Source organism: Aquila chrysaetos, chromosome 3 (assembly GCF_900496995.4).
Source record: "Aquila chrysaetos chrysaetos chromosome 3, bAquChr1.4, whole genome shotgun sequence".
NCBI classification, from domain to species: domain Eukaryota; kingdom Metazoa; phylum Chordata; class Aves; order Accipitriformes; family Accipitridae; genus Aquila; species Aquila chrysaetos.
The window spans coordinates 78,339,001-78,366,409 of record NC_044006.1 but is presented as its reverse complement, the minus strand read 5'-3'; the positions used below and the strand labels follow the sequence as shown (position 1 = coordinate 78,366,409).

Genomic DNA, 27,409 nt, shown 5'->3' with positions numbered 1-27,409 from the left:
TTTCTAAACTGGCATAGTGCTAGGGTACCATCAGAGGTACTCACAGGTACCATTTATATTTTAAGCCTCAATGCCTGCTGGAAAGTATTATCAATTTAAAGCACATGAAATCTCAGAACACTGTGTACACAAGTTTTATGCTTTTCTTCCAGGTCATGATCTTTTAATGTTTCACTTCAATATCTGAGAAGCATTATGGTAGAAAATAGGTAGGATGAATCCTCATTTCTTGACTGGAATGATATTTACTTCTGTGTGACTGATTGCCTGGAAAAAAATTAAACAAAGCTTTGCATCTTCAAAACTTGAAATGCCTTTTGGGGTTTCCCCTTTTGAGAGCCTCTCAATCTACTGCAAAAGTCTCTGGAAACACTTGAGTTGATTCTTTCAAGGTGCTTCTGAATGTTTGAAGTTATTCTCATGTTCTGATTTGAAATGATTTGAATCTGTTTGGCTTTCAGTGTAAACAGAAAAGCTCATTTCCCTAGACTGTGGGGGGAAAAAAGCAGAATGTGAGGATTTTTACTTGGCTTGAGTGTGTTCCTTCCTCCTGCTCTTTGTCCGGAAGGAAGACTGTTTTAATTATTGTCCTCATTGCATGTGTGTGTGTGTTCTCTGGATAAATGCACTTCCTTTTGCATCAGCTTTTATAAATCAAACATGTTGGATGACTTTTTTGATAAACTTAAAACTTATTGTTCCACTGGGGTATAATGTGTGTCTCGCAAAGGTAAAGAGCAGGGCCTGTATAGCCTTACTCCTTGTACACTTTTGTAGGTGCTCCTGCAAGATCTTGGGTGAGGAAAGCCTTAATTTATTGGTGTTCTTGGCTAGGATAGCCAATGAGAGGGTCAGTCAGACCTGCTTTGAGTGGAGGCTTAGACTAGATGACCTCCAGGTTTACTTTCTGATCTAAATTTCTCTTTGATTCTACTCTAATGCTATGGAAAATAATGATTCCTAAGGGCCCTAGACTTTCATAACATTAGTCTCTAATGCAGCACAACGAGATGAAGGAGAATACTAACTTTTTAGATGCTTTGAATCTTTTCTGAGTAACTGGAATTTGTCTTGGCTGTATTTCAGTATTTCTTTAACCAGATTAGCTTATGATTATCTTTTAATATACTGTAAAGCAGTTACTGTTCTCAAGCAATTATGATGTTTATACAGACATGAATGCGAATGCATGAAATAAGTTAATTGTTCTGCGTAATATTTTCTTCCATTCACAAGTATGTGTGTAATTATACCACAGGTGCTATAAAGTGTAGACTACACAGTGAACAACATTAAATTTCCCTGTAAGGAATGTTAAATTTCCAGCTCCTTTCTACTGATCTCTTACTAAAGCGACATTTTGCTGGTGTGAGAAACTATTAGGCTGCTGTTGAGTACAGAGAAGATTGTCAAGAGAAATAGGTTGGTGTTAGAGCATTGCGCGTGTGCCACAAGGCATACGCTGGTAAGGATGAAGGGTGTATGTGTGACTGGAGCAGGAGAAACTGAACTGCAGAGCGGCCAGCTCTCCTGACCCATTATAAAAATAGAAATGAAATAGTGTGAAGGGAGGATGGTGTTCTTCATGGCAATCGTCATCTTTTGAGCAGTACTCATTGATTACTGCCATGTTATTCTAATTAGTGTATGTTCTCTGAATAGTCTAGTCTACAATAGCAGTCACCAATGTCTGCTGGTCCATGACCAATAATACTGAGCAAGTAATGTCCTGTGGGCACTGTCATGCCTTGATTTCCTTTACGCTGATCTCATTTATACCTCCCTGTAGCTGTGAGCAGAGATGGAGGACCTTGAAACCAGCATGTTAATTATGAGCCACAGTTGTGGACAGCTCTTCTAGGAAGAATGGCGTTGATGTTGGCCTAGTAATGTTTCCTCCTTAAACTGTGTTGTGGTTTAACCCCAGCTGGAAATATGGTATTAGCAGCAGAGGATAGTTCTTGTGCAACTTGTGCACCACCAGCCTACTTGCTGGTGGGGTGGTGTGAAAAGAAAAGGCAGAAAAGGCCTTGACTCAGCAATAACTAAAACATCCCTGAGTTATCAATGCTGTTTCCAGCACAAATCCAAAACATACCCCATATTAGCTACTATGAAGAAAGTTAACTCTACCTCAGCTGAAACCAGCACAATCTCCTTTCTCTAGGTTAGAGAGAACATTTACGTTTTGAATTAATGAAGTTGCCATAGGAATGTAACTCAAGTTGTTTCTTTCCCTTTTAGAGTATACTTAAGAAATATTTGTTGTGCTGTGGCTTCCGTGAGTGGAATTCAGTGTTGCTTTTTATCCCCAGGGCCCAGTAGTCCTTGGTGGTGACCGGCAGCCTGGAGATCTAATGAAGAAGCAGGGCCAACTGGGTTCTAGGTCACTGGTGAGCTCCAAGAAGAATAAGTGGCTCTTGCCTTCATCTTCTATCCCAAGGTGCCCTGTAGAAGACGCCGTTCCCTCCCACTTCCTGTTTAATATGCAGAAGAAGGTCAGTAATCAAGAAACACATAATTCTGCAGTGATAGAAGCAAAGAAAGAAACTTTCATTAAACCAAGTCTTAAATCAACAGCCATATGATTGGTGGAAGCAAATTTATAAATCACATCAAATAACTTGGTTTTAGTATACTATTTTAATGGGTTTTTAAAACTCATTTTTGCTTTTTTTAATATAGTAATTTATCAGCTGATATCAGCTTACCAGTTCTTTGTATTTGACACGTGATAACTGAACTTGCTTCACCTTTTTGCTTTAAAAAAACCTCTTGTACTTTTGTGTATGCTTAGTCATCCAAAGTTAAACCGAAACAAAGCAAAACAAAACCACAAGACAAAAACCCAAACACCACAGAAATCTGCTGTGAATCTTAATTTACTGTGCAAGGTCTGTGGAAAGTGATTGACAAAGCTGTGACATTGATACTTCAGTGTGAGGGAAAACTACTTATGTTGCTCTTTTATCTTTGTAGATATATGCATACAGTAAACTGAAAGTATGGGGGTTTAATGGTGTGGAAATCAAAAGTATTTAGGTTTTGACACTTCAAAATCATGTCCAGTGAGTTTATAATTGTGTGAACCATCAAATATTCTTAAATAATATTAGTATTTCATTAAAATATTGAAAAGTTTCTATGAAATTAGTACAGCATTTAGTACAGATTTTGGTACAGTATAAGCTTTTTGTCTACTTGCAGAAGCAGAATAGCTCAAAAATGAGGCCGTCTTGCTCTGAAAATAATCTCCAGCTTATAAAACAGAGAAAGAAAAGCTCTGTGATACTTACTTTGTGATGGTTAAGAATGCATGTAAAATATGAACTTAGATTGATTTGGAGGTTGTCACTTGAAATGCGATTGATTAAATTGCATGTGATTGTTTACATTGGGCCTATTTAAGTTCAGTGTTTTAACTGCAGAATGCTCCTTAGATTACTCTGCTTTTTTGGTTTTCTGGGCTTTTCGCCTCTCTGCCCTCATCCTTCAGAGTCATTATCACATTAAGCTTTACTGACTTTGAGATTTCATTTTTCTCTTGCAGACCTCTCATCTTACACAGTCTTTGGGAAAGACTATGTGTCAAAGTCCTTCCTGCACCCCCATCAGTGGGTCTTCAGCACCCCTCAGAGCCTGTGTCACGTCACCCCGCCAAGTCAACAGAGTGTTTACCTGGTTAGTTCTCCTCCTCTTATAAGTTGATCAAAGTAATTTCATATTTAAGGCATTGGTGATAGTGGCTAAGAAAGGGAACTTTAGCTAGAAGACTTCTGTATGTTCAGTTCAGTTGTAAAAATTTGAAATAAGCACTTGAAACGCCCCAAACTGCCAAATATATAGGTGATGTTGCCTATCTTGTAGGCAGCCTGTTGGAAATGTTACCTCCTTTTTATACACAGATGACCAAAGTGTACCTTGCCTGTGTAGGTTAAGGCTGAATGCTGTACAGCATCCTGGTGACCTGATTTTTGTTTTTAATGAGTGGATTTCTGAGCTTTTTGAGTGTCCTTCCCGTAGAATATAGAACATATTTTTCTGCTTATTGATTTTCAATATATGGAGAAGTAAATCTTACCTGTCTTGTTGGTGTTGAAGAGATACCTCGAGTTTAGCCTTTTAAGTCTTCATATTTTTATGGAGCCTTGAATCTGTAATAAAAAACATATTATTGATCAATTGTTTGTTAAACCCTGGGGAGAGGTGGGGGGCAGTAATTTTTAAATAAACTGGGAACTTTCCTTCTGTTGTTCAGTGTTTAACTAGCATTCAGTTTGGTTTAATTCTTGAGGACATGTCCTGTGCAAGCAGTCAGTGGTCTTCAAGAAGCTCAGTAGCAAGAGGCAAACTTTAGTCTGTAGAATTGCTGAATAAGCTTTTCATCCCATGGAGTACTGGATGTATCAGTTAAGAGAAGCTCCCTCAAAAGTATGCCCATGAAATGCACACATTGTCCCAATGATTTACCATGCTGTTCTTCCAACTGGTCCATTTTCATGTCTAGCTTTGTGATATCTTCTTGGCTTTTTAGGCTGTTCTGTTTGAGAAGGTTTTTTTGATCTTATTTCTTTTCCTTGTGTTTCACCTCTGTAAAGATTTCTCCACCTATTGCCACGTTATTCTTGGGAGAGGGAGGAATTAGTGCCTCTTCCAAAAAAGCCAAAACCTTCTCTGCTTCCTTGTATCTGATCCTCTATAAATCGGATGAAGCAGCGATAGGAGGGAGGGATGTAAACCCAGTACAGACAATAACACTGTGAAACTTGCACTGAAGTCTTATGAAGAAAATGTTCCTTTCCTTCACCAGATGCGTGCTGCTTTCTCAGTTCTTTCTCATAAGCACACAGCTGCAACTCAGTGGCCTTTCAAGCCTTCTCTTACAAAGAAGGGTCGCAAATGAGTTTTCCCCTTCCCCTGTCAACTTTGTTTACATCTAGAGAGAAGACTTTCAGTCTGTGGTCCTGGATGCCTGTAGACTTTAAGGGATCTGCAAAAGACAGATGAGCAAGTTTAGTTTAAGGAGGCATAAATGCCCAAGAAGGCAGGTTGGCACTTCAATAGAAAGATTTTGAAGTTTGAAAGTGAGAAAAGATTGGAGCCCACTGACTCAGAAGATACATACTGTTGAGTAGTCCTTGACATCCTGTGTTTCCATTTTCAGTCAAGCTGTCTCAACATCAGAATAGCACCAATTGGGTTGTAGTTTGCATCATTTCAAACAAGTATGTCATCAAGTTTATGGCAAGTTGCTAATTAAATTGAGTAAAGTTTGGGGTACTTAACACTTTTATTTCTTGTGGGGTTTTCCTTATGTTTTCTGTAAAGTCATCATCAGTCCATTTTCTGTGAAAAATTTTCTCCTGAAAAAGCTGGATACAGTCTCCGTTTTGCTGTGTGGTAGAAAGATTCACTGAAAGCTGCTAAATACACTGGGACTACCTAAGCTAAGTGTGGTTTGAGCTAAAGGTGCTGGGAGAGACTCTTTAAAGCACTAGGGTATGTATCGTATGTACTTGCCTGATTCTTATTTTCTAGACATCCCCTCAGGGCCACTGCATTTTGTTTCATGCAGAGCCACCTACCTGGTGTTCTTCTGTTAATGTAGGCAGATCCTCCTGGGCCACATCTTGCCATTGTCATTGTGGTGGGTGAAGAACAAACAGTTCGAGCACAGACGGTCCTGTGCAAAGCCTTGGTTTGCCTATGTCATACTAGCACAGCAGGGAGCTGCTTTCACCCTCCCAAGTGTTCAGAGGCACCTTGGCACTTGGTGGCCTGGACTTACCTGCTTGTGGCAGGATGTGCCTGGCAATGTGAAGCATCCGTGTCCCCGGGTTGCTGTGCCCTTCTTCCTCACTGCCATCTCAGTGGCAGGCTGCTGATGCTGGGTGGAATGGCTTTCAAGAACTCCCAATGACCACCAGGCCTTCTCTGCATCCCTTTCTCGTTACCCATTCTTACCCCAGCTGCTCCACAGGATACTGAGCAAGATGGCAAGATGGACCTCTGGTCTGATCCAGTGTGATCATTCTTGCAAATCATCAGCACCTTCTCCTGAGGTACCTGATGCTCTTATAATCAATTGGTTGAGCTTTAGTCTTGGGGATTTGGAATTGGAGTAATCACAACATGCAGAGGCTTCAGGCTGATATGTTGCCTAATGAAATAAAACATCTTGTGTTTTGCTTAGGCAACAGTTTGTTTTCTTTCATTGACAGCTCCGGTAAAGGTTGTTCTTGTTGTATTCATTCAGTAAAACTAGCTTGCCTTTTAACAGTGGTAGTTTCAGCCTAGAATTGATTGGACTGCAGTAGAATGAAGGAACAGAAAGTATGGATTATTCAAAGCAGACACTTAGTTCTGTGTTTCTGCTGCAGTGATTGATAGGTTAACAAATTCGTAGCAGATTAGTCCTGAGCTTCAAGATTGGTAATCTTCTGAAGGTAGATACTTTAGTAGTTGTGCTTTTATTCTGGGCTAATTCTGCAGATAATAAACCTCATTTTCCCTTGACTTATATTGTAGAAATCCAGAGGATTCTGGAAGTATTAGACCAAATTATAAAAGTCTAAATCTGTTTAAATGGCTATTCTAATCCACAGTTATTTGCAGTGTGGTGTATTGAGTCTCTATTTCATACTTGAAGAGTTAAGAAGTATGTAGTGATCTTAAACCCAGCTGAAATACCATTTTCTGCTTCTGTATGCCATGAAATCCTATGCTTGCTCCCTTTGCAATTAATCTTCTTAATTGCAAGTAAGGCATTGTATGTTTTATTATACGCAAGTTACCAGTCTTGATAAAACAAACTGAATTGGTAGTGCATGTTTCCGCCTGTGAAAAACCAAAAGGCTGAAGAGTTGGGTTGGCAGGGATACCAGGTGGTTGCTATTCCTTGTATAAAGGAAGCTCTTGCCAGGCCTCCAGTGCCTGGGTCTGGTTAACAGCTAATTCTATGAAAGGTCTGAAGAGGAAAAAGTAGAAGCAGCTTGAACTTGCTCCCCGGGAGGAGCACCTCCATATTCCCTTATCAGCAATGCATGTCTGCTTATAGGGCAGGCTGTTATTAATAGTTCTATTAGAAAGAATGTGAATGTCTAAATTGACCTCCTGGAGCCGGTGAAGTTCTGATTTTGTGGGGAGTGATGGTTGATTGCTGTGCTGCAAATAGGTTGAACAACCGCTGCTCTGCTCTCTCTGAAACAATTGCCATGGTGTGAAACCAGGAGCCAGACACCAGTAGGATAATTGCTAGGACCCTTCTGTTCTACCTTAGTCCTTGGACCTGTCATCTTTTGCTATGTAACAAGAGCCTTGCTCTTTTGTTTAGGTCTGGTTATGTCAATTCAAACTTGCTACCATGCATCACTGTAGCCTGTTTTTGCAAATGCAGCATTACATGGTGTTTTCATTTATATCTTAAGCACAGTTTCTTCAAGTTAACTTGAAGAGTTACAAGTAGTGTAACTTGAAGAGACTGTGCTTAAGATATTAACGAAATGGCCCTGTTGTTTGTTTCTGGTGCCTAAATGCTTTTAAGACTTTTTTCAGTGCTGTTTACTCTTCAGTAGAATTGGCTGGGTGCTTGTGTTGGAAGGCAGTTCCCTAATAAGCAGACTCTGGAAAAATTGAGAACTTTGGTTGTATCCAGCTCACATGCCAAGATAAGCGTGAAACTCAAGTACCAAAACTGGAATTATTCATATACTAGGAATTCATTTGGACCTCATCAGGGAAGAGACCAAAGGTTTTTGACCATATACTCGGAATCAGGATTTCCATTTTGGAACTTGTAAAAATAAGTTCCGGTGGATAGTTCCTGTGGAGTGTAGTATGATCTGTCTTTGATCACTCCTAAATGAGTAGATATATGTAACATGATCCCCAAATTTAAATATTTTCTCTCTTCAGATTTTTTTAGTTAAATCATCCTCTGTGTTGGAAACACTGTCTGAAGTAGCTTGCTTGTCTTGTTTCTGTTAATCTAATAATGGCTTTTGAAGCTTCTGCCTCTCTTGGAAGGAAAACTGTATCTTGTGTAGATTTGAAAGCATGGACTTTTACAAGCTGTGCCCTGTATTTTTAAACTTTCTTAATACAGAGCTTTATTCAGCAGTCGGAAGAGTAAGAGCCCTAGAATTCTCTGTATACAACTTTGATACATTGAACCTCCTGTTTAACACACAAGGTAATAGAAATATCTCAAAATTTTTATTCACAAGAGCCCCTTGGAGGCTTTGATGAGACTTCATTAGAATGCACTTAAAAGACTACAAGGTCTGGGACACTTGATTCCAAGTTTAAAAGCATTCTCTAGAGTTAAGCTTTCAGAATGTCACTGAGACACTTATACCCCAAGTCGTCTATGATACACTGAAAATATATCTTGGATTTTCCTAGTCTGGTTATCTCTAGCTTTTATAGGATCATTGGGTATACTCCTAACTAAAAATTCACAGTGGAAATCTAAGGCTATTTTGTGAGACTAAGTAGACATATGGAGAAATTGCAAATAAAATTACCCATGTCTGTAACTTTTCCTATGCTATTCAGGTGTGGAATGCTCTACAATTAAAAAAAACCTAGCATTAGAAGTTAATTTTCTTTGTCTGACAAATAACAATAGGGCAGATGCAGACACATGAGTGAGTATGTGTTTTTGATGGAGATGAACCCAGTAACTGTGGTTCTGGCCAGGGATCTTCTTTCTTTGTTGTTCCACTTACCTGGAGCAAGAGTGGCAATGAGCTGTAGAGCAGTGTCCTGGTTTCAGAGGCCAAGACAAATCCTCCTGGCTGTTACATCTTCTTAAATAGTCACTTTTCAGGTGAGATGGCCTGTTTGGATCCCATAGGCAGTAAGTTCTTTCAGGTTTGGGCAGTGACATCTCATTACAGCAACCTTGTCCCGCTACCTGAGCTATCTACTGTGGAAGTTACTGTGGTTTGGAATTGTTCAGGTCCAAAATATGTATACCAGTTTCGCTGCAAACCTGTGTTTTCTGTGTAGGGCAACAGGAGGCATGAGGCCATTGGGAAAGAATAGTCTCATGCAGATCTGGTATAGACTTCAGAGGTTCATCATACCCTGTTATATAGAACTAGTTTGGTTTTACTTGTGGAACATCAGTAGTATATATTTTTTGTGGAATACTTTCTCACTTGCACTTTGCTTCTTACTTGTCCATGAAATTTTATCTTCCTGGCTTGTGCAGTTAAGAAGAGGTCACTGGGGAAATTCGGGTCTCTTTAAGCACATCTTTTCTACAGATTTGTTTCCTTATGTGTATATGTTTATAGCTGAATAGGATTTGGCTTATAAACTGAAAACAAATGGACAACAGTATAACGTGATCTAACTTGGATGTAAATCAGCAACTCTTCATTTTGTGAAGAATGGGCAGGTGAGGAGGCTTGGGTTTTTTCTTGTTCTAAAGACTTGTCACCAACCACTACCTCAGGTCAATGTCTGGTGATGTTGATTTCTGCCTGGCAGTCCTACAGTTCAGCACGGAGCTGTAATAGCCAGTTAGAACCTTTCTGGTTCACCTGACAAAGATACAGATTTTAAACTTCTAATTTTACTGGAACATTTGCTATGCAAACAAAGAAAAAAATTATCGCGCTTGATTGGGACCAGCAAATGTAATGGGTAAATAAAGTTTTTAACTGCTAATATGAACACATGACCAATGACAAAAAGAGAAGATCTTTTACAAAGGCAATGTTTTACAGATGGTTCCAGAAGAATATACTAAAAGGCAATAAACTTGTATCTGCTTATTTAAATATAACTGTAGATTTAACCATAACTCCATGGTGAACAGAGAGAAATGGAAAGAATATTTGCCAATGTTTTTAGATTTAATGGCTATCTTTTTTTATGGGAAGTAAATGATTTTGTTATTATCAGATGATAGATTGAGCTGCTGACTGAAGGTCTTTGGAGAAAGAGCACGTGTTACTAGTGGCTACCACATCTGTAATGGCTTTAAGACTTTCTGCCCTTAACTGATGAAAATATAGCTGTTAAGATCCTTCAGTGTCCATTTCTATGTTGAGAATGAAATATTCTGAAATCTACATACCCCTTGAGAGAGAATGTAGCAAAGACTAAAAATGTGATGAGAACAAAACTGGTAAGCCCTAGCTGCTGATGTGAATACTAAGGAGCCTTTGGGCATCACAGCTGCAATAATAAATAAAGAATTACAACTTACTACTCTTGCTCTGAGTGAGTTGCTTTTCATTTGGTTGCAGTTGGTGTACTGGCTCCTCCAGCAGCAGTTCTCTGATCAGCGTGAATGTTGCAGAGAGATTTGGCAAAGCAAACCCACTTAACAACCTTGTTTCTGTGTTGGACAATACCTGCATTGCTGCTAGAATCCGCCCAGTTTGCAAATACAACAAGCGCAAGCTTGTCCGAGCTACCTCTGTGTCTCACTTCAGCAGGAAGGTAAGTGAAAGTTTTGCCATGTGGTTACTAAGCTATGCTGCATTTTTATTTAGAATGTGTGGTTTTATTTATTTTTAGCAGAAACTATCATAAAGTTGGACTCTGGTTTTTAGTACAGTGTTTTCCAAGCACTTCTCTAAAATTCATATAGAATTTTAGAAGAAATTCCTAGGTATGTCAAAAAAGTAATGAGTTCTCTATTTAATTGTGGTTTAGAAACTGATTCTAGATTTCTGTTCTTAAAAATAAGGCAGCAGGTCTTTTTGAGTAACAGTGACTAGAGTGTACCTCAGACTTTAGCATGGGCAGCAACCTTCTGGTAATTACCTGTTGGAGTTGATTACCTTGGAATTGTCCAGGGAAAAATAAACCACCACCACCCTCAAAAAAAAAAAAAACCCAACCCCAAACCACAACAGAAAACCCACCACCCACCCAAAAATAAAACCCGAGAAATATATAACCTTAGTTTAGTTAAGACTTGGCAAGCTGGTGTGTGAGTGTAACTGGGTTGTAGTTGTTTGAAGGCTGAGCTGAGCTACCAAGCCTGATGAACCTAAGTGCTCCTTGGACACCTAGCTGTGAGTTACCTGATGATTAAAAGATGTTTAATGTACTAATTCTGACAAAGAATGTGTGTGGTAATATCTGTCTGATGGCAAGTGGTGGTTTGTTACACTGCTTATATCTTATTTGCTTGTTTGTAGCCTTTTCCTCAAATATTGATTTACAAGTAACAAGTATTTAACAAGCTGCAGATTTAAGACAAAAAGTTTAAAAGTTGTGTTACTTTCCCCAGTCTGATCTTTTGTTTCACTAGAGTGCAAAGCCAGTACAATTTAATTCAGTCTGCGTAGGCTGTAGGTAAAAGCATTATTAATGCTCCCTCTTCTGGTTTGACTGATCCTACGGAACCTGATATATTGATGGGGAAGGGGCACCGGGTGTGTCTTAGCGACAGTGTGGGGAGAAATGGTGGAACAAAGACATCAGGGCTGTTGTGGTTGCAGCTTACACTCCAAACAGGCAAGTGAGGAAAAGTGGAAAATAAGACAATACTGCTCAGAATAATAGACGCTGCTAGTGGTGGATTGCTTGCCTAACAGGTTTTTTTATCAAGTTTTTTGGAAGCATCAGAGCTACAAAAAGCCTTTAAGGAAGATGAGGAAGAACAGGATGGGAAAAGGTGCAAAGGTGTTTGTTTTGAAAAGAAAATTATTAAATATTAAGGTAATTCATGCCGTACAGGTGTCTGGTATAATCCCTGCAGTTTGAACCCTAGGTTTCCTGTAGCAGAATCTCAGGCATTGAAACTTATTTAAAAAATAATTTATTCAGACGGTACAGCCAGAAGAAAACAGCTTGAGCTGGGTGCCTCTGGAGAGGGACCCCGAACAAAGAAATCCCTGGGCAATTATACCCTTACAATCTATGCCCCCGCCCCTCACGCTTTCTTTGCGCACCTTTTGGTCCAATGGTGATTTCTGGTCTGAGATCTTCTAACACCGTATTGGATTCCTTCTCTGTCTCCAGGCAGGCTGTTAACTGTTCTTATCTTGCCAAGCTGCAGCTTCTGCTGGTGGCTGCAGCCTCCCTGTCTCCTGGTTTGCGCTGGCTCTGCAGGCCCTCTTTTGCTTAACTAGGTAAAAGTGCAGCATATCTAGGCAAAAGTTCACAGATTGCGGCCGAAGGCTTCCGCAAATCTAGCTACTTGCACGAAGTAATGCTAAACAAACTATATACCGAATCTCACAACATTATGACTCTAAGACATTCATTCTGTTTAAAACTTATTTAAGCTAAATGACTAATATTTAATAGTGTTTAGGCTTTGCTGGAGTTGCAGAGGAGCAGCTCTGTTGGCTTGGAAATACTAGTAAAGAATCACACAATGTGTTCCTTAACACACTGAATTATTTTAATAAGGTAGCTCATCCATGGTCAGAAGGAGAAATAGCCTGTGGTAGTACCCTTGCACACTGTTTTAACATTGATCCTGGGTCTTGACTTTATTTTTCATCCCGCAGATCTGTGGCTTGGTTACAGTTAACTTGCCTGGCTTTTGCTTTTTTAGTGAATGGAAACTAGTGCACCTGTAGAAAGCAGACTGGAGTTACTGGATCTCAACTTCAGTTTTACTTAAATCTGAAGCACGTTTCCCTTTTAAAGTGTTTGATCTCCTTTCTTCTGCTAGCCACTGAAACCTCTCACTGTGAAGTGCAGCTGTGAATGGCCCAGCTCTTGCATCCTGTGTAGCTGCAAAGCCTCTGTCCAGACAATAGACCCTGATACCATGTCCCTAGAAGAGCGCGTAGCCCTCCTGGACTCTGGCTTCCACCCCATACTCTCTTTATCTCACGGTGAGTAGATCACATGTTATAATGTGGAAGAGGATCCCTTGCTGTGCCGCTGCCCTCCTTGTTATTCCTCCTTACATGCAAGGAGGTTAAAAATACGCTGACAGAGTTGTAAGCGTGTTTCTAGAGGATAATGAAAAATGTCCAGTGATGTTCTGCATAGTAACCAGACACACATCTTCAGTCCCAGGACGCAGCCCGTGGAGATTTCTGAGCCTAGGAAACCATGTTGTGTCTTGGCCTGCATCTGAGGCAGTTGCTATCTCTAGTTTAATGTAAGCTTAGGGCACTTCTTCAGGATCAGCTGTCTTCTGCAAGGAACGTTCTAATTCTGGAGGCTGGCAGAACAACTATTGTAAGTTCCTGTTAAACCCCTGTGCTGATGGGCTACTTGAAAGACTCAATCTAATGGTGACTTTGACAGGCTGTGGGGCAGCTGTTTGGTAGATGACTAGCACCAGCTTCGAGTGTGAAATCACTGTTTTGAGTCTAAGCTCCTGTTATTTAAACATTGGTGGCCTTCTAGATGTGCTCTGTGGTTGCTTTATGAACTATGCTCTGTGGAATCTTATCTGTTTAAATAAATGATGATGGTGGCTGCAGTAGTGCTAGTGCCTTTAACCGTGGAAGAGCAAGAATGTGCACTAAGGAGTTTTTAAGTAGGTTAAGGGACAGTGAGGAAAACACTTTCTACTGTGCAACTATGAGAGCATCTCTCCAAAAATACTTTTATCATTAAAAAACAAAGTACAAGCTCACCTCTGCTCATTAAATAATGATGCAAACAAGTAATACGTAGCTGGATATGATTCAGGTTAGCGTAAGGGTGAGAAGCTCAATGGCGAGGTGTCAGGTTCTGGCTGTAGGGTGGCAGGTTGCAGAAGGCCAGGGCAGAGGCTGCTCTTTGGGGACATGCTCATCCTGTTCACTCTGTCACAGCATACATGGGGTGAGAGCCTGCAATTGACCATGCTTACTGTAGTTACCTGTGTCACTTCATTTGTTTACTGAAGTACTGACAGGTGTGAATTGCTAAGGATGTGTATGCCGTGCTGTATGTGAAAAGAGGTAACTTTTATGCTTACCAAAAGAATTTGGTTCTCCTACTTTCAGGCAACCCTCTCCACTTGCACTTTGAAACCTTACTAAGAGAGGATGGATTGCCTAGACTACTGAGCCGTGAACTCAGGACTCTGAAGATGTCCTGTTTTGGAAAGAAGCAAGATCCAACTAACAGCACATTCCCAAAGCTACACTCGTCGCTCCTGGATGCCTCCCGTAAGTTAAGCAAAATGGAATTTGAGTTGAAGTTAAACTAAATGTGGGCTTTTAACCAGTACTTGAGGGCAACCAGTCAAGGTGGAGTGGAGGAAGTGGCTCCCTTTCTTCCAGTGGAAGATAATTTGAACTCTGTGCTATAGTAATGTCTAAGTGACTGAGTCCAGCATCTTGCAAACTACAGAAAATCTGAACCTCTTGGCAGGACACAGAAATACTGGCCTCAGCTAAGTTATTAAAAATAAATAAATCTTGCAGTTCTCTGTTTCTTTCAAGGGAATGAGCAACCCCAAAAAGAAGCTTTTATGAACCTTTATTTGAAAGCAGAGTAGATTGGTATTTGCCCGGCAAAACTCTGGCATCTTTTTTTCTGCTGTGATAGCAGTTGCTGCTCCAGTTGCATGCTGCTCTTCCTGTTTTGGAAGGCCTAATTTTTTTTTCATTGGTCCATCAGAGTTGTTGATTTTTTTTTAAATGGTCTACAGTAGTTTAAGTGACAGACAACTCAAGACAGGAAGAGGAAAACCCAGCTAAAACACATCCTAGTTTTTAAATGAACTAGGGTTGGTGTTCCATTTGACTTTAAAAGACATGTTTTTAAGCCAAATGCATTTTTTGAAAGTAACATAATGTGCGGACTGCAAGCTGGCCATGTTCTTGACATTCTTAAGGGACACAGTTGCTGCATCTGGAATACTTTTTAGGTTCTGTGGTTGCTGATGCAAACTACCATGAACAAACCAGATAGTATTTAAAAACAACAACAAAAAAACACCACAAAACAAGCACACACACACACATACCCTCAAAACAACTTCCATGCTGAAAGGACATCAGCAGCCTCAGGTTGTGTGTTTGGCCCTAACAATCTGAGCTACAACTTGATTTAATGATGTTTAATCAGCCTGAGCTGAGGTTACTTAGCTTGGAATGGGGAAGGATGTTGGTTTTGAAGAGAAGTGTTCTGGAGATATCATCCTTCCAATAATCAGCTCAGGATGTAATGAAGCAGGTGGCTAGTGTTGAATAAATATGAGTAACCTACTAGAGGATGTTTGAATAACATACCAGTATAGATTCTATCACCTGGTCAGCAGCTGTTTGACTTCTGTTTTATCTTTCTATACCTCCTTCCTTTTTTCAACTAATTAGCCACAAGACTACAGAAAAACTATTATTATTTACAGGCAGCGTGTATGGGGGTGTAGATACCTGCCATGAAGAGTGTGTTCTAATGGATGATGCAGTAATGTAGGATGACTTTTTCATATATTTTTAACTCTCCAAGAGCCTCACAGAGCTAGATCCTCAGGAAGGATTTGAATAGTGGAGTAATTTGGCACAATTGGTTTGGAAGATTGCTCCGTTTGTGTTATTCAGCATGGAATAAGCCAGTTGCAAATGGGAGAAAGAATAACAAGTTAACTGATGTAGAAAAAGCATATCAAGCTGAGGTTATATAGAACTTCAGGGAGAAGGGTACATCTGTCTTAAAATCAGTGTGGTTCGTCATCAGAGTGATCATTAGAAATAGGACCAGCCTGACCATTTTGACAGTGAAGAAAGCGTTTTTAAGTGGCTGTATTTTGGACTGAGAGGTGCAGTTCTTGATGGCTGTAACTTCTACTTCACCTTCCACTTTATTTTTGGAAATGCCCACCAAAAGTAACATTTTTGGGCTAGCATCTTTCAGTGCTGCAGAGCATTGATGCTTCACTTAGAGAACAAATGTAAAACAGAAGTCTTAATGGCAACATTTGTTCTGCTCTGTTCCCCAGGGCGGGTTTGGTGACCTTACAGGGGTAGCAACATCACCAACCGGTTTTAAGTCAGCCTGACTTCACCTTGGGTTTTCTGTTTGTGTTTTATTAACAGGTGCAGTGTTTGAAGGGAGAAGGCAGCTTGAAGGAACATCCAGTCGCAGCTTTCCTGTTTCCAGTCCTCAGGCACATAAATACAGTTCTTTGTACCACGCACCGTCCTTGCACCCAGAGACTCCTCCAGCTCCTTCTTCCAGCCAGATCCCTTTCACTGGCAGCCCAGCAGTGGTGAGTTGAAACAAAAGCTGTGGCAAATGAATCTGCAACAGGGGAGTAGCCTTGGAGAGGATCTGGGGGACACCTATCTTACCAAGCATTGCCTTGGGTTTGCTGACTCATTGGGAATTCAGAAGGGTCATTCCTGCTGATGGACTGCTGGGAAATGCAGTTTGGATGTTGGTGTTAGTAACAGCTACTTGCTTCACTGTTCCTCAGGCAGCGCTCAGCTGGCTACGTGCCTGCAGCACTACTTCCCCAGCCAGATTGGTGGGTTTCACCTTTAGTACTGACAATACTTTAGATATTCCTTTTTTTTTTTTTTTGTAAGCAAATAGCTATATATACATAATGTTACAGTTTTATTTGGCTACAAATTAATAGTAGAGACTTAATTGCTACGGCCTTCCCCCTGTGAAGCAGGAATATCAGCAAAGAGATGATCTTTAACATTTTCTTGTTTTTCTAGAAGTAGCGGAGGATTAAAAAATATGCCGTGCAACAACCACTTCTCTAGGAAGGCACTGAGTAATTCCTGGTTCTCCAAGCATGTTGAGCAAAGGAGACCTTGAAGGACCGGGGCTCAGACTTGCTACCCTTACCACTATTCCCTTCTTCTTTTTGCTTATAGGTAACTGTTAAGTCCAATTGACAGAAACAGACCTTGGGGAAGAGTGGCTGGAAAGCTGCCCAGCAGAAAAGGACCTGGGGGTGCTGGTTGACAGCCGGCTGAATATGAGCCAGCAGTGTGCCCAGGTGGCCAAGAAGGCCAACAGCATCCTGGCTTGTATCTGAAATAGTGTAGCCAGCAGGACTAGAGCAGTGATCGTCCCCCTGTACTCAGCACTAGTGAGGTCGCACCTCGAATACTGTGTTCAGTTTTGGGCCCCTCACTATGAGAAAGACTTTGAGGTGCTGGAGTGTGTCCAGAGAAGGGCAGTGAAGCTGGTGAAGGGTCTAGAGCACAAGTCTTATGAGGAGCAGCTGAGGGAACTGGGGTTGTTTAGCCTGGAGAAGAGGAGGCTGAGGGGAGACTTTATCGCTCTCTACAACTACCTGAAAGGAGGTTGTAGTGAGGTGGAGGTTGGTCTCTTCTCCCAAGTAACAAGTGGTGGGATAAGAGGAAACGGCCTCAAGTTGTGCCAGGGGAAGTTTAGATTGGATATTAGGAAAAATTTCTTCAATGAAAGGGCTGTCAAGCACTGGAACAGGCTGCCCAGGGAAGGGATTGAGTCGCCATCCCTGGGGGTATATTTAAATAGACGTGTAGGTGTGGCACTTAGGGACATGGTTTAGTGGTGGATCTGGCAGTGTTAGGTTAATGGTTGGACTTGAGATACTAAAAGTCTTTTCAAACTTCAGTGGTTCTGTGATTCTAAGAAGCTTTTTCTATGTTTGACTGTTTTGTGCTTCAGGTCCATCTCATGGAGATCAACACAGTGCTTGTGGATCTTCACTGGACTAAATGATTCTATGACTCCTGTAAAAAGGCGTAGTGAGCTCCTCCACGGAGCCTGCAGTCCTTGTTATACCCATTTCACTTGCATCGGCTACTCGTTTTTCTGCTTTTATGGCTCCCACATTGTTAGTGCTTTCTTTGCAAGTACTGTTCTCCCTCTTTGGTGCACAGAAGATATAACAGTTCAACTCGCGAGTTGGCTGCTTCTTTTGTAAGCTGCTCTTTCAGGTACAGTCTCCGCTTCCAGATTTTTAAGGGTGCTTCTGAGTAGTCCTGTGTCTATTAAGGTTTTTAAAGAATATCACATCAGTAGTAAACCAGAGCTAACCTTGTGGCCACCAAGAACTGCAATTTGTGGTTGGCCTCTTACCTAGAAACAAAAGGATGCTTGTTTGAGAAAGTCTCCAAGACACTACAGTTCTTTTTGTTCTTTTTGGCTTATAAGTAAAGGGGACACTTCCATTGTGGATTGCAGGTCTAATCTCCAGCTCTGCAGGGAACCACAATATATGGATCTCTTCACAAAATGATCAAAATGCATCTCAAAATAATTTAGGGGTCTCTTCATCTCACTGTTCCTAGGATGTTTTTCCAGAGCCTTGCTCCTTAGTTTGGAAATACTTGTGACTTCCAGCCCAAATGCTGTGATATTTCGAGTTGTTGTCTCAACAGCGGTATCCTCAGCCTCAGGAAAGTAGACTTCTTCCATGGTTTTACTTTTTTTTACTTTTTCCTTCTCAGACCTTATTTTGCAAGGCAAAACAAGTACAGCCCCTTTAGTCTAGGGAATGACAGGTTCTTACTTCTTGAATCATCATCATAGCCTTTTTCTTTGCCTGTTTCAATTTTTTTGGTACACGGATGACCTAAGTATATACAAAGTTATAAGTGAAATCCCACCCACTGAGGTAGGTAAGTATTATCCTGTTTCATATAGGAATAAACTGAACCACAGAGGTTGCATGACATGACCAAAATATTATTGAACGCCAGTGACAATGGAAAGAACCCACTGCACTTGCTGTTACAGAGAAGTTGTATTCTGTGGTATATTCAAATATGCTTTTGTGCCAACATAAATTTTCTGCGTGGGGTGTTCTTGTTCTGTGTTTCAGCAGTCCTCAAAAAGCAGAAAAGCAGAGCGTTCCTATGACATCGACGACATTGTGATCCCCATGTCAATGGCAGCTGCCACTCGAGTGGAGAAGCCTCAGTACAAAGAGATCGTAGTACCAAGGTACCTATAGACCAGGCCTTATTGATCCTCTCTCCTGTGGGTGACAGGAGGAAATGGCTTTAGTTGGCCAGAATGAGAGCTGTTCTTCTCAATGAAATAACATAAGGAAATTATTCCTAATGGACAAAAAAAAAAAAGCATGTAATTTAAAAAAAAAAAAATTTTGACTTAAATATTAGTACCAAATGCGTTTTTCTTTGAAGTGATCTTTAGCTTGGGTTACCTCTTGCAGCTGGAGGATAGTGGAGCTTGAGGAACTGGAGCCTTTCAATCAAGCAGACTCTGAGGTAAGAAAACAGTTTTGTCAGTTTGTCTCAAATGTCTGTAGTCATTCTGAGAAGGTGCAAATGGTACATTGGGAATGCTAGAGCCAGTCTTGCCCAGTTAATAAATTCTGCCAGCCCAGTAAGCAAAGCTGCTCTATGAAATGCTCTTCCATTCTGCCTGATGCAGCTGCGTCTGAAGCCAGTGGAAGGGCAGCAGAGATGAGGCTTGTGGTGGCATGTCAGCTGTTAGGAACGTCAGCTGTGGGTCACCGCTGCTAGCTGCAGGCAGAACAAACCCTTCCATTGTGCATGATTTAATGCCCCTGGCAGCTATTTATATGGTGCATACAACAGCCTGCATCTGTCTCCTGACAACTTGGGCTGACAAACAAGTTCCTGGTTCAGTACATAATGAAAAGTAGGAAAATGAGGTAGCGATACAAAGTGCATATGCTGGTTCCCAGACGGTTTGAATGGGTTGAATATTGCTTACCTGGATTTTTAAAACAGTAGGCTTGGCCTGCAGGCAAGTTTTCATGCTTTAAGTATTTGGCTAAAACTTCTCTTCCTAGTTGGAGGATACTTCTGATAAGATGTACTCCAGACATCACTCCAAATATGAAGATCTTGAACGAGCCTGCTGGGATTCCTGGGCCGCAGCTACTTACCATAAGCGGGGAAGCAGGTACCGTTCTTGCTAGCAGACGCAGAATAAGGTGGCTTTATTTGTTCTTAATTTTAAATTGTACAGAGATCCCAATTCAAGAAGTTACTTTTGAATGAAGAAATCCTTAGGTGCTCATCATTTTGCTCATATAATTAGTCTATTACATAATAAAAACAAAACATTGCTAAAATAGGGCCTAATCAGCAGAATAGTAATGCAGCATGTCACAGTCCTGTTAAAAATCAGCTTCATATTAAGCTCAGGCTCATGTGTTGAGAGCTTTGTGTTAACTGTAGTACTGCATACTTTTTCCGTCCTTTTTTTCCTCTGGTTTACTTAATCAGTTTGACAGAACTTACTGCTATGGAGATTGCTTTCCGTTCATTTGCTGCATCTCCCTTACCTTTTTACCTGTTGCCTGGACAAAGAACGATCTGTTCTGTGTCCAGAAGTACATGTGTTCTGTTTGCAGGGGTAAAAGTTGAATTCTTCTCTGCCTTTCCTTCAGTGGGGCAGTAGTAGGTCTGTCTCTGCTTTCATTAAATTTTGAGAGTTTCATATTTTTGAGATCCCTGCCTCTATCAGAGCTGAAATTGTCTGATATTTTCACAAGTTGTTGAGCAGTTGAGTGGGGAGAAGGACTGACGGGTCATACCGTTAGTAATCCATATGTCTGGAAAAAGGCCAAAATAGCATGGTCACACCGGGGAAGAATGTTGGCGTACCTCCAGACAGCTTCAGCTATAGCAGTTTTGTCTCTAGTAGCTGGTGTGGGGTTTTTTTGGTTTTTATCTTATTTCTTTTCATGAGGTTTTACTCTCTCTTAATGCTTAGTTGTTCTCTTCAGGCTCAGGATGAGTGAAATGGACAGTGATTGCCCAAGAAGCCATGAGATGTTCTTTGAAGAGATGATAGGAGCGAAAAGGCTACTTAGTTAAAGCACTAATTGGGCAATATGATCTCATCTCCTTGTATGGAGGGGATAAAGCTTACATTTTTCACTGTACAGTGATCTTTTATTTCAGTTTCTTGCTGTACATAACTGACTGTGCTCCAAATACTACTTTGCTTTAGGTCCTCCAACAAAGCGGATGGCCAATGGGCTGGGCAGCCTCAGCCAGCATCTCCAGTTACTGGATTTAATGGCCTTAATGATCTGTATGTGCACGCTTCTACTGGCTTGTGCAGCCCTGAGACTTGCAACAGTTTGCAATCCCTCTCTGTCCACAGTCAGACCAGAATGGTGCTGTCTTGCAGTGAAGGTACCAGATCTTCCCTGGAAATGCTGGATGAAGCAGTGCAGGTGAGGTTATGCTGTAACAAATGTCAGCTGTGTTCTTTTCTAAACCAATTTTACTGGTATATAAAGTAAGTTTTCTGAAAGCTACATGAGCTTCACACTGTTCAAAAGACAGTTCAGCTTGTGTGTCTGCTGAGACTTGGGCTGGTTAAAGCATTCACAGTATGTTAAATTATTCTTTTTTGTCGTAGTTTAAATCATTCTAAACCAATATTGATGCGGAGTTTGAGATTATTCCCAGTAGGTTGGACTGAGCCACCTACATGACAGTGAATAGTTTCAGACAGTTGCATACATCATGGGATGCTTTTTGGCAGAAGGAGTTAACTTTAAGGATTAAATTCTGAAACTACCAGAGGAGTTCCTTTTGCTCTTCCTTAGGGATGGTCTTACGAAGTCTTACAAGCACAGTCTTGCACTTTGTACTAGATCTGTCCCTGGTTTGGGCTCAAGGGCACAGTGTTTGCTTTGAAAGCCTTTTCAGATAAAAAGACTGTGAAAAACAAGGAATGTCAGCGGAGATGGCAAAGCAGGCTCTTGATACCAATGGAAAGCTGAACTGGTAATCCTGGAAGTAGTGTGAATAGCGCACAGTGTTCGTTGCTCTGAAAAGTTGGCTTTGCTTTGGCATCCTGACAAATTGAATCTGCTGGTCTTTCAGCAGGTTGGCATGGACAGGGAGGAGATGGGTATTGTAGGGTTCTTTGAGTACTTGATTCTAGGCTTTTAATTTCTCTCCTTTTTGCTCCACAGAACGTACAGCCTTGGGAGCCTCGCACATTTCCACTTTCAGATTCTGCATACCGAGGTCTTCTCCAGCACTCAAATGAAGATGGCTATGACCAGGCTGACTTTCAGCCCTGGGTCTCTAGCAATAAGCAGGGCATCAGGCCTACCTCTGTAGACACTGTCATACCCAGCTTCACGGGGATGCAATTTTCAGTTACACATCTGCAAACACATGGCAATAAAAGCCATAGAGAAGTTCACGGTCCAGCACTGCAACCCAGGAAGGCTTGGCAACAACACTAAACCCGACCTGTGGTGTTAGCTACGCTCGCTGCAGTGTCAGAAGGCTGTCTGCTGGACTGGTGCAGTGGAGCACCAGCGGTGTGTGGCATTGCTGCATGTCAGACCTCGTTTCAGCAGCAGACGAGTAGATTTCTGGATGAGGAGGGGTTTAGGCACCTGATGAAGCTATGATGCTAGACTTCCAAGGGATAGTGCTTTTCAGAAAGACCAGTTTCTGGTCAGGTCTGCAAAACAAGGCTGAACTGCCTTGTCACAGGAAGGTTAGGTGCTGCTACAGACAGAGGAAAGGAGATTTGAGTAAAATTAATTCTAACAGTAGAAAGAAAACAATGTTTTTCAATCTTGATCTTTACAAAAGTGCCTAAGAGGTGGCTGTTGGGTCTTTTAGTGGCTAGCAGCAGGTTTCAGGGTGGTGCTCACTTGCTCCCAGATCAATTTCCAAATGCCACAGAGGTCTGAGGAAGTCTTGTGAGTTTGATATGAACCAAAGACCTGGTGAGGAAGGTGAAAGGAGAAGGCTGCATGGCATGTACTCTAAAATGCAGCTTTGAAAAATTAATCTCGTAGGTACATGAAAATCAGGTTCCCCTTGCCCTGCATAACTGAAGTTTTGTATTGGCTTCCTTCAATGAAACTGCAGGTCAATTTCATAACACACAGTTGTTTTGCAGTATCCTTTCTGTAACAAAACTGATGTGTTACAATTCTCTGACTTTTTCTATCTTTTCTGAATTGCCTTCTCTCCTTGGAGTGAAGACATTGTCTCAGGGATTCTGGCAACAAGCCACTGAAGAGCCATACAGCTGAGAAAAATGTGCATTCTGTAACAGGGACTTCCAGCTGCCAGCTGTTTTGAGGTGAGTGGGGCGGTGAGCTGTTTTCAAGGAATGAGCTACAAACCTGATCAATCTTGATAAGTGTCCCACCAGAATGTATCAAAACTATAACTGCTGTTAAGACTCAGTTGAATCTGTATTAAGGTGACCAGGAACCATGTTCTAGCTTGACTAAAATTTCTCACTTAATTATTAACTTGAGCAAAGGATGCTTCTTTTTTATATGCTAGAGCAAAAAAAATAAAGTCCTTGGTAACAGTTCATTATGGAATATACTCACTTTGCTGCCTTTCAAAATGGTCTCCGAAATCTAGATTTCTGGATATGTGGTTGTCTTTATCATTTTCTGTATCTCTGGAAGTGTTCTTTCTTGCAAGGAATTATTTCTGGGTTGGAGTGTTTGGGGGCAGGGGGAACACTTGCAGCCTATAGTAAGGCCAGGGATGTTTTTATATGAGGGTTGTGATTTTGATAAGGAGCTTTTTGCCTCTCTAGTTGATGATGTTTGATAAAGTGGTAGTTAAATGCCCAAGTGTTGCCTAGTTATATTCTGTAAAGAAAATTGCATGGTTCAGTGATACTCTCCTGTGCTGAAGAGTCAGGTAGCCCAGCGGCTGCCCTTCACCAGAGAGATATGGTTCACCACTGTAGTGGTGCTCTGTTATGCTGCCTGCAAACAGGTAACTGCACCTTGGCAGCTGGAAGTAATTGATCTGGTTTGTACCAAAAAGTGTACAGATGGAGTGAAATTATGGAGAGTTCAAAAAGAAATTGCAAAGCTGTAGAGTTAAGTGGATCACTGCCACACCTGGGTGCAGGTTTCTGTTACTGTTTGATTGTGTGGACCAAGGACTCTGCTGCTTCTTCAGGTTGGTTTGAAACATATGAAAATTGGAGAAGCCTCCACCTTCATCTTTATTATATTTCTGGAGTTGAATATAGGAGCGCATCATGGAGATGTACTCAATTTTCTTAACTAAAATTTGTTGTATTTTGTAATTGTATACAGGTTTTTCACCTGTCACTTTGAATTTTTGTATTTTGAATGGTTGGATTCACAAGTAAAGCATTACTAGAGACTCGATCAAAGCTAAATGTTTTTAAAAGGAAATTTGGGGAAAATTGCTTCATAAGGACTCATTTCATGGGACTAGATGTGATTATGAGAAGATAAATAAAACTTCTGAATGTACCCAGCAGTGAAGACTTGGTGCAGATTTGTTCACCATATTTTAAACCATTTTGATTTTGAAGCCATAATGAGCACTGCCCCAGTCTGTGTATTTTCTTGTGAGTTAGCTCTACCTGTGCCCCTGTCCCTCTCCTCCCTAGGGTCCCATCAGCATCCTGCGGGATTGCTGCAGGTTTGTCTGTTTCTAAATATCCTTGATGATACATTAGTACCACCAGCTCTGTTCAGTCAAGCTCAGGCACTACCCACTGCTTCGTCTTCCTTTAAGGCTGCCTTAAGGTTATATATAAAACCCTCTGCCTTTCCTGATCAGGTTCTTCATCAAGACAATCCAACTGTTCCACTGCTGTGGAGCTATGCGAGGGCTAAAACTGCCTGTAGGGTGATTATGTATGTCAGCACCCCATTTACTCCCCAATTACATCTCTCCGCTGAACTCAGGGTCTCCACGCAAACCCTGAGCTTCAACTCACAAATCATCTGCTCCTATTCTAAGCACTGCCTTTGCCTCCTCTGGTGTCTGCATGCCCAGCTGTGTCCTAAAACAAGCTTCTCAAATCCTCATCAGCTAGTCTTGCAGTGCGTGTGGTCGTCGTCTTTGTGGGGCCAGACATTACGCCATTGCTAGCGTTGATGGCATTCCTGGAAGGATGTGCTCCTGGAGCACGAACTACTTGCTCAGCTGTCCAGGGAATTGCAGCATTTGTGTTGTGTGTCAAACCTGACTGAAGGTGGCCAGCAGGTCCGAAGTTCACAAGGTTTGGGAACAGAGGGGGTATGACTAAGTCTTGTTTCTTTAGGAAACTAGGCTAAAGCCAGATCCTCCTCTGTCCAAGAGAGCCAAATCATTTGACTCAGAGTGCAAGTTACTCTACAGTCGGGTCAGAGGGGGCTCTAAATTTGGAAGAAAGAAAAATGACAGCTTATGTGAGGGTTCCAGGTGTAGGGCCAGCACTTCCTATGTCCTTGCAGTCTCGTGGTTCTTACGTGGCACATCAAATGTCTCTCAGTTCCCACCAGATGAAATCTGATTTCATATTTTTCCCTGTCAAGCTCCACATCGATCCTATTCCATGCTACCTAAGAGAGCTAGCCCTAACAGCAGAAAACTATGGTTACAAGGGAGAAAGACCAAGATCATTATCTTTGATGTAACTGAAATACAAACATTTTCCTTAATCCCTACAATCATGAAAATCAGATTCTGCGTTCATTTTATTGTCTTCTGCGAGCTTTTACAAAACATCAGGGTGTGTGTAGTGTTCACGGAGGTAGGACTTCCTCCTTCATTCCCCTCTTCCTGCCTGCCTTCTCTCTTCAATTCTTCCCCCTCTCCCTTCTTTTTTATGCTTCCTCACTGGGATTCCAAGACGTGAGGGGCATGACTGCAATCATGATTTCAACGATTTCTGCTCCCAAAGGTTTTTCTGCTCCTGAGCTGCATGCACCTGCATTCCTGCAGGCCATGTTATGAAGCTGCAGTTCAGGGAGCTCATTGGTAAACCACATAACCCATCTCCCCAAAACCCATCTGAAGAATTGTTCCTAATTACGATATTTTCATTTTTGTTTCACATAAATACATGGTCAAGAGACTTCTGGAAGAGCTGCCCCTTCTAGCTGATGTGCAATAGTGAATTACAGCTAAGCTAACCTGTACGCTTAGCGCTTGCCGCCTTCTTTTCACGTAAGCTATCCTGTCATTTTCAGTACTTAACATTGAATAGTGGAGAGGTGCCATTCTTCATACTTTGAAAGCTGAGGTTCCATTTCCCTGTCTTCCACTTTTTTTTTCTTCCAAAACATTACTTAGGTCATTTCTTCTCTTCCGTGTAAAGCTTTAGTCACCGTAGGAGCAGTGCATGCAGCCACGCTGCTCGAGGATGGTTTCACTGGCACTGATACTGGCACTCCACCATACCCTGTGGTGTCTGAGGGGAGAACAAACAGCCTGGGCTGGTGTCTGAAGCCTGCGAGGTGTTTGCTCATTTCATTTCTGCTTAGGAATGCAAGGATTGTCTGTCTGATAGCAAGGGGTCAACTGCCTTCAGAAATACAGAAGGGAAAAGAAACGTAAGTGTGGTGACAAATCCATGCAGCTGTATTTGAGGATGATCTGTCCTGTTATCCTTTATGAAGGTCTGATGCTTTGCTGCCTGCTGTCCTTAAGATGGAGGAGCAAATATGAAAGCGTGCACAGGTTTCTTTCCACGGCAAGAAAAAAAAGCTATTTCCTATGTAAGAGGAAATCTAATGCCAAAAAGGTGGTATCACAAATTTCAATCTGCCACCAAAGCATCCTGGCACTCTGCTTGCACTAGGGTGAACAGCAAACTTTGGTATTCCACCCTACATATCCAGCTCGTCTCTACCAGTGTAGCGTATGTTAGATTAAAAAAGGAGTTCTGGATCAGATCAGATCTGATCTGCAGCCTCCACAGTGACCAGGAGTAACCCACCTACCTCAGCCTCGTCATGTGTGAAGGTAGTGGAGGCTGAACCACGGAGGGACAAGCAGAAGTGACAAGAGCCGCAGTAGCACCAGAGAGGACACATTCAAACAAAGTTAAAAAACAACCCAAACTCATTGATGCACCTCTCGTGTAGAGGGATTTGAAAAGTCACCACAAGGTGAGCTTGCCGTGGATGGACGGGGCTGCTGTGTCCGGCCAGGGTGTGAGGAGGGGGCGAGGTCTCGCCTGAGCATCCCGCCTCAGCTGGTACCAAGGACACGGACAGTGTTTTTTTGGGACCGGAGCAGACCGAGAGCTCTCCCCAGCCGGTACCAAGGGCACGGACAGTGTTTTTTCGGGACCGGAGCAGACCGAGAGCTCTCCCCAGCCGGTACCAAGGGCACGGACAGTGTTTTTTCGGGACCGGAGCAGACCGAGAGCTCTCCCCAGCCGGTACCAAGGGCACGGACAGTGTTTTTTCGGGACCGGAGCAGACCGAGAGCTCTCCCCAGCCGGTACCAAGGGCACGGACGGTGTTTTTTCGGGACCGGAGCAGACCGGGAGCTCTCCCTAGCCGGTACCAAGGGCACGGACGGTGTTTTTTCGGGACCGGAGTACACCGAGAGCTTTCCCTAGCCCGGGTCCCCCGGCGGGAGCGGCTGAGGTGAGCCCGCGCTAACGGCCAGCGCGAGGCGGAGGGGGAGGCAGCGCGCATGCGCCGAGCCTTGGCGGAGGTGGGGGCGGGGCGGGAGCGGCGCCCGGAGGGAGCTCGTCGGGACGCCTCGGCGCATGCGAGGAAAAAAAAAAAAAAAACCCCACCACACACGCGAGCGCGGCG

The 27,409-nt window shown here is 42.1% G+C and overlaps 1 protein-coding gene across 8 annotated transcripts in view; it reads left to right on the top strand.

The window, feature by feature from the left end:
- LOC115338960 (KAT8 regulatory NSL complex subunit 1-like) overlaps positions 1 to 24,125 on the top strand; it is a 36,172-nt gene extending 12,047 nt beyond the window's left edge. For 3 of the 8 annotated variants that reach the window (XM_030008111.2, XM_030008115.1, XM_030008116.1), the window contains exons 3-13: positions 2,316 to 2,498; positions 3,551 to 3,681; positions 10,263 to 10,458; positions 12,653 to 12,818; positions 13,929 to 14,093; positions 15,966 to 16,141; positions 18,704 to 18,825; positions 19,058 to 19,112; positions 19,664 to 19,776; positions 20,833 to 21,061; positions 21,812 to 24,125. In XM_030008111.2, the coding sequence (XP_029863971.1) occupies positions 2,316 to 2,498; positions 3,551 to 3,681; positions 10,263 to 10,458; positions 12,653 to 12,818; positions 13,929 to 14,093; positions 15,966 to 16,141; positions 18,704 to 18,825; positions 19,058 to 19,112; positions 19,664 to 19,776; positions 20,833 to 21,061; positions 21,812 to 22,090 (1,815 nt within the window). In that variant the 3' untranslated portion in view covers positions 22,091 to 24,125. Of the gene's footprint in view, positions 1 to 186; positions 210 to 2,315; positions 2,499 to 3,550; positions 3,682 to 10,262; positions 10,459 to 12,652; positions 12,819 to 13,928; positions 14,094 to 15,965; positions 16,142 to 18,703; positions 18,826 to 19,057; positions 19,113 to 19,663; positions 19,777 to 20,832; positions 21,062 to 21,811 lie in introns of those variants that run through there. The other 5 variants (XR_003922586.2, XM_030008117.2, XM_030008113.2 and 2 more) reach the window with 5 other exon arrangements.
- The last annotated feature ends 3,284 nt before the right edge of the window (positions 24,126 to 27,409 follow it).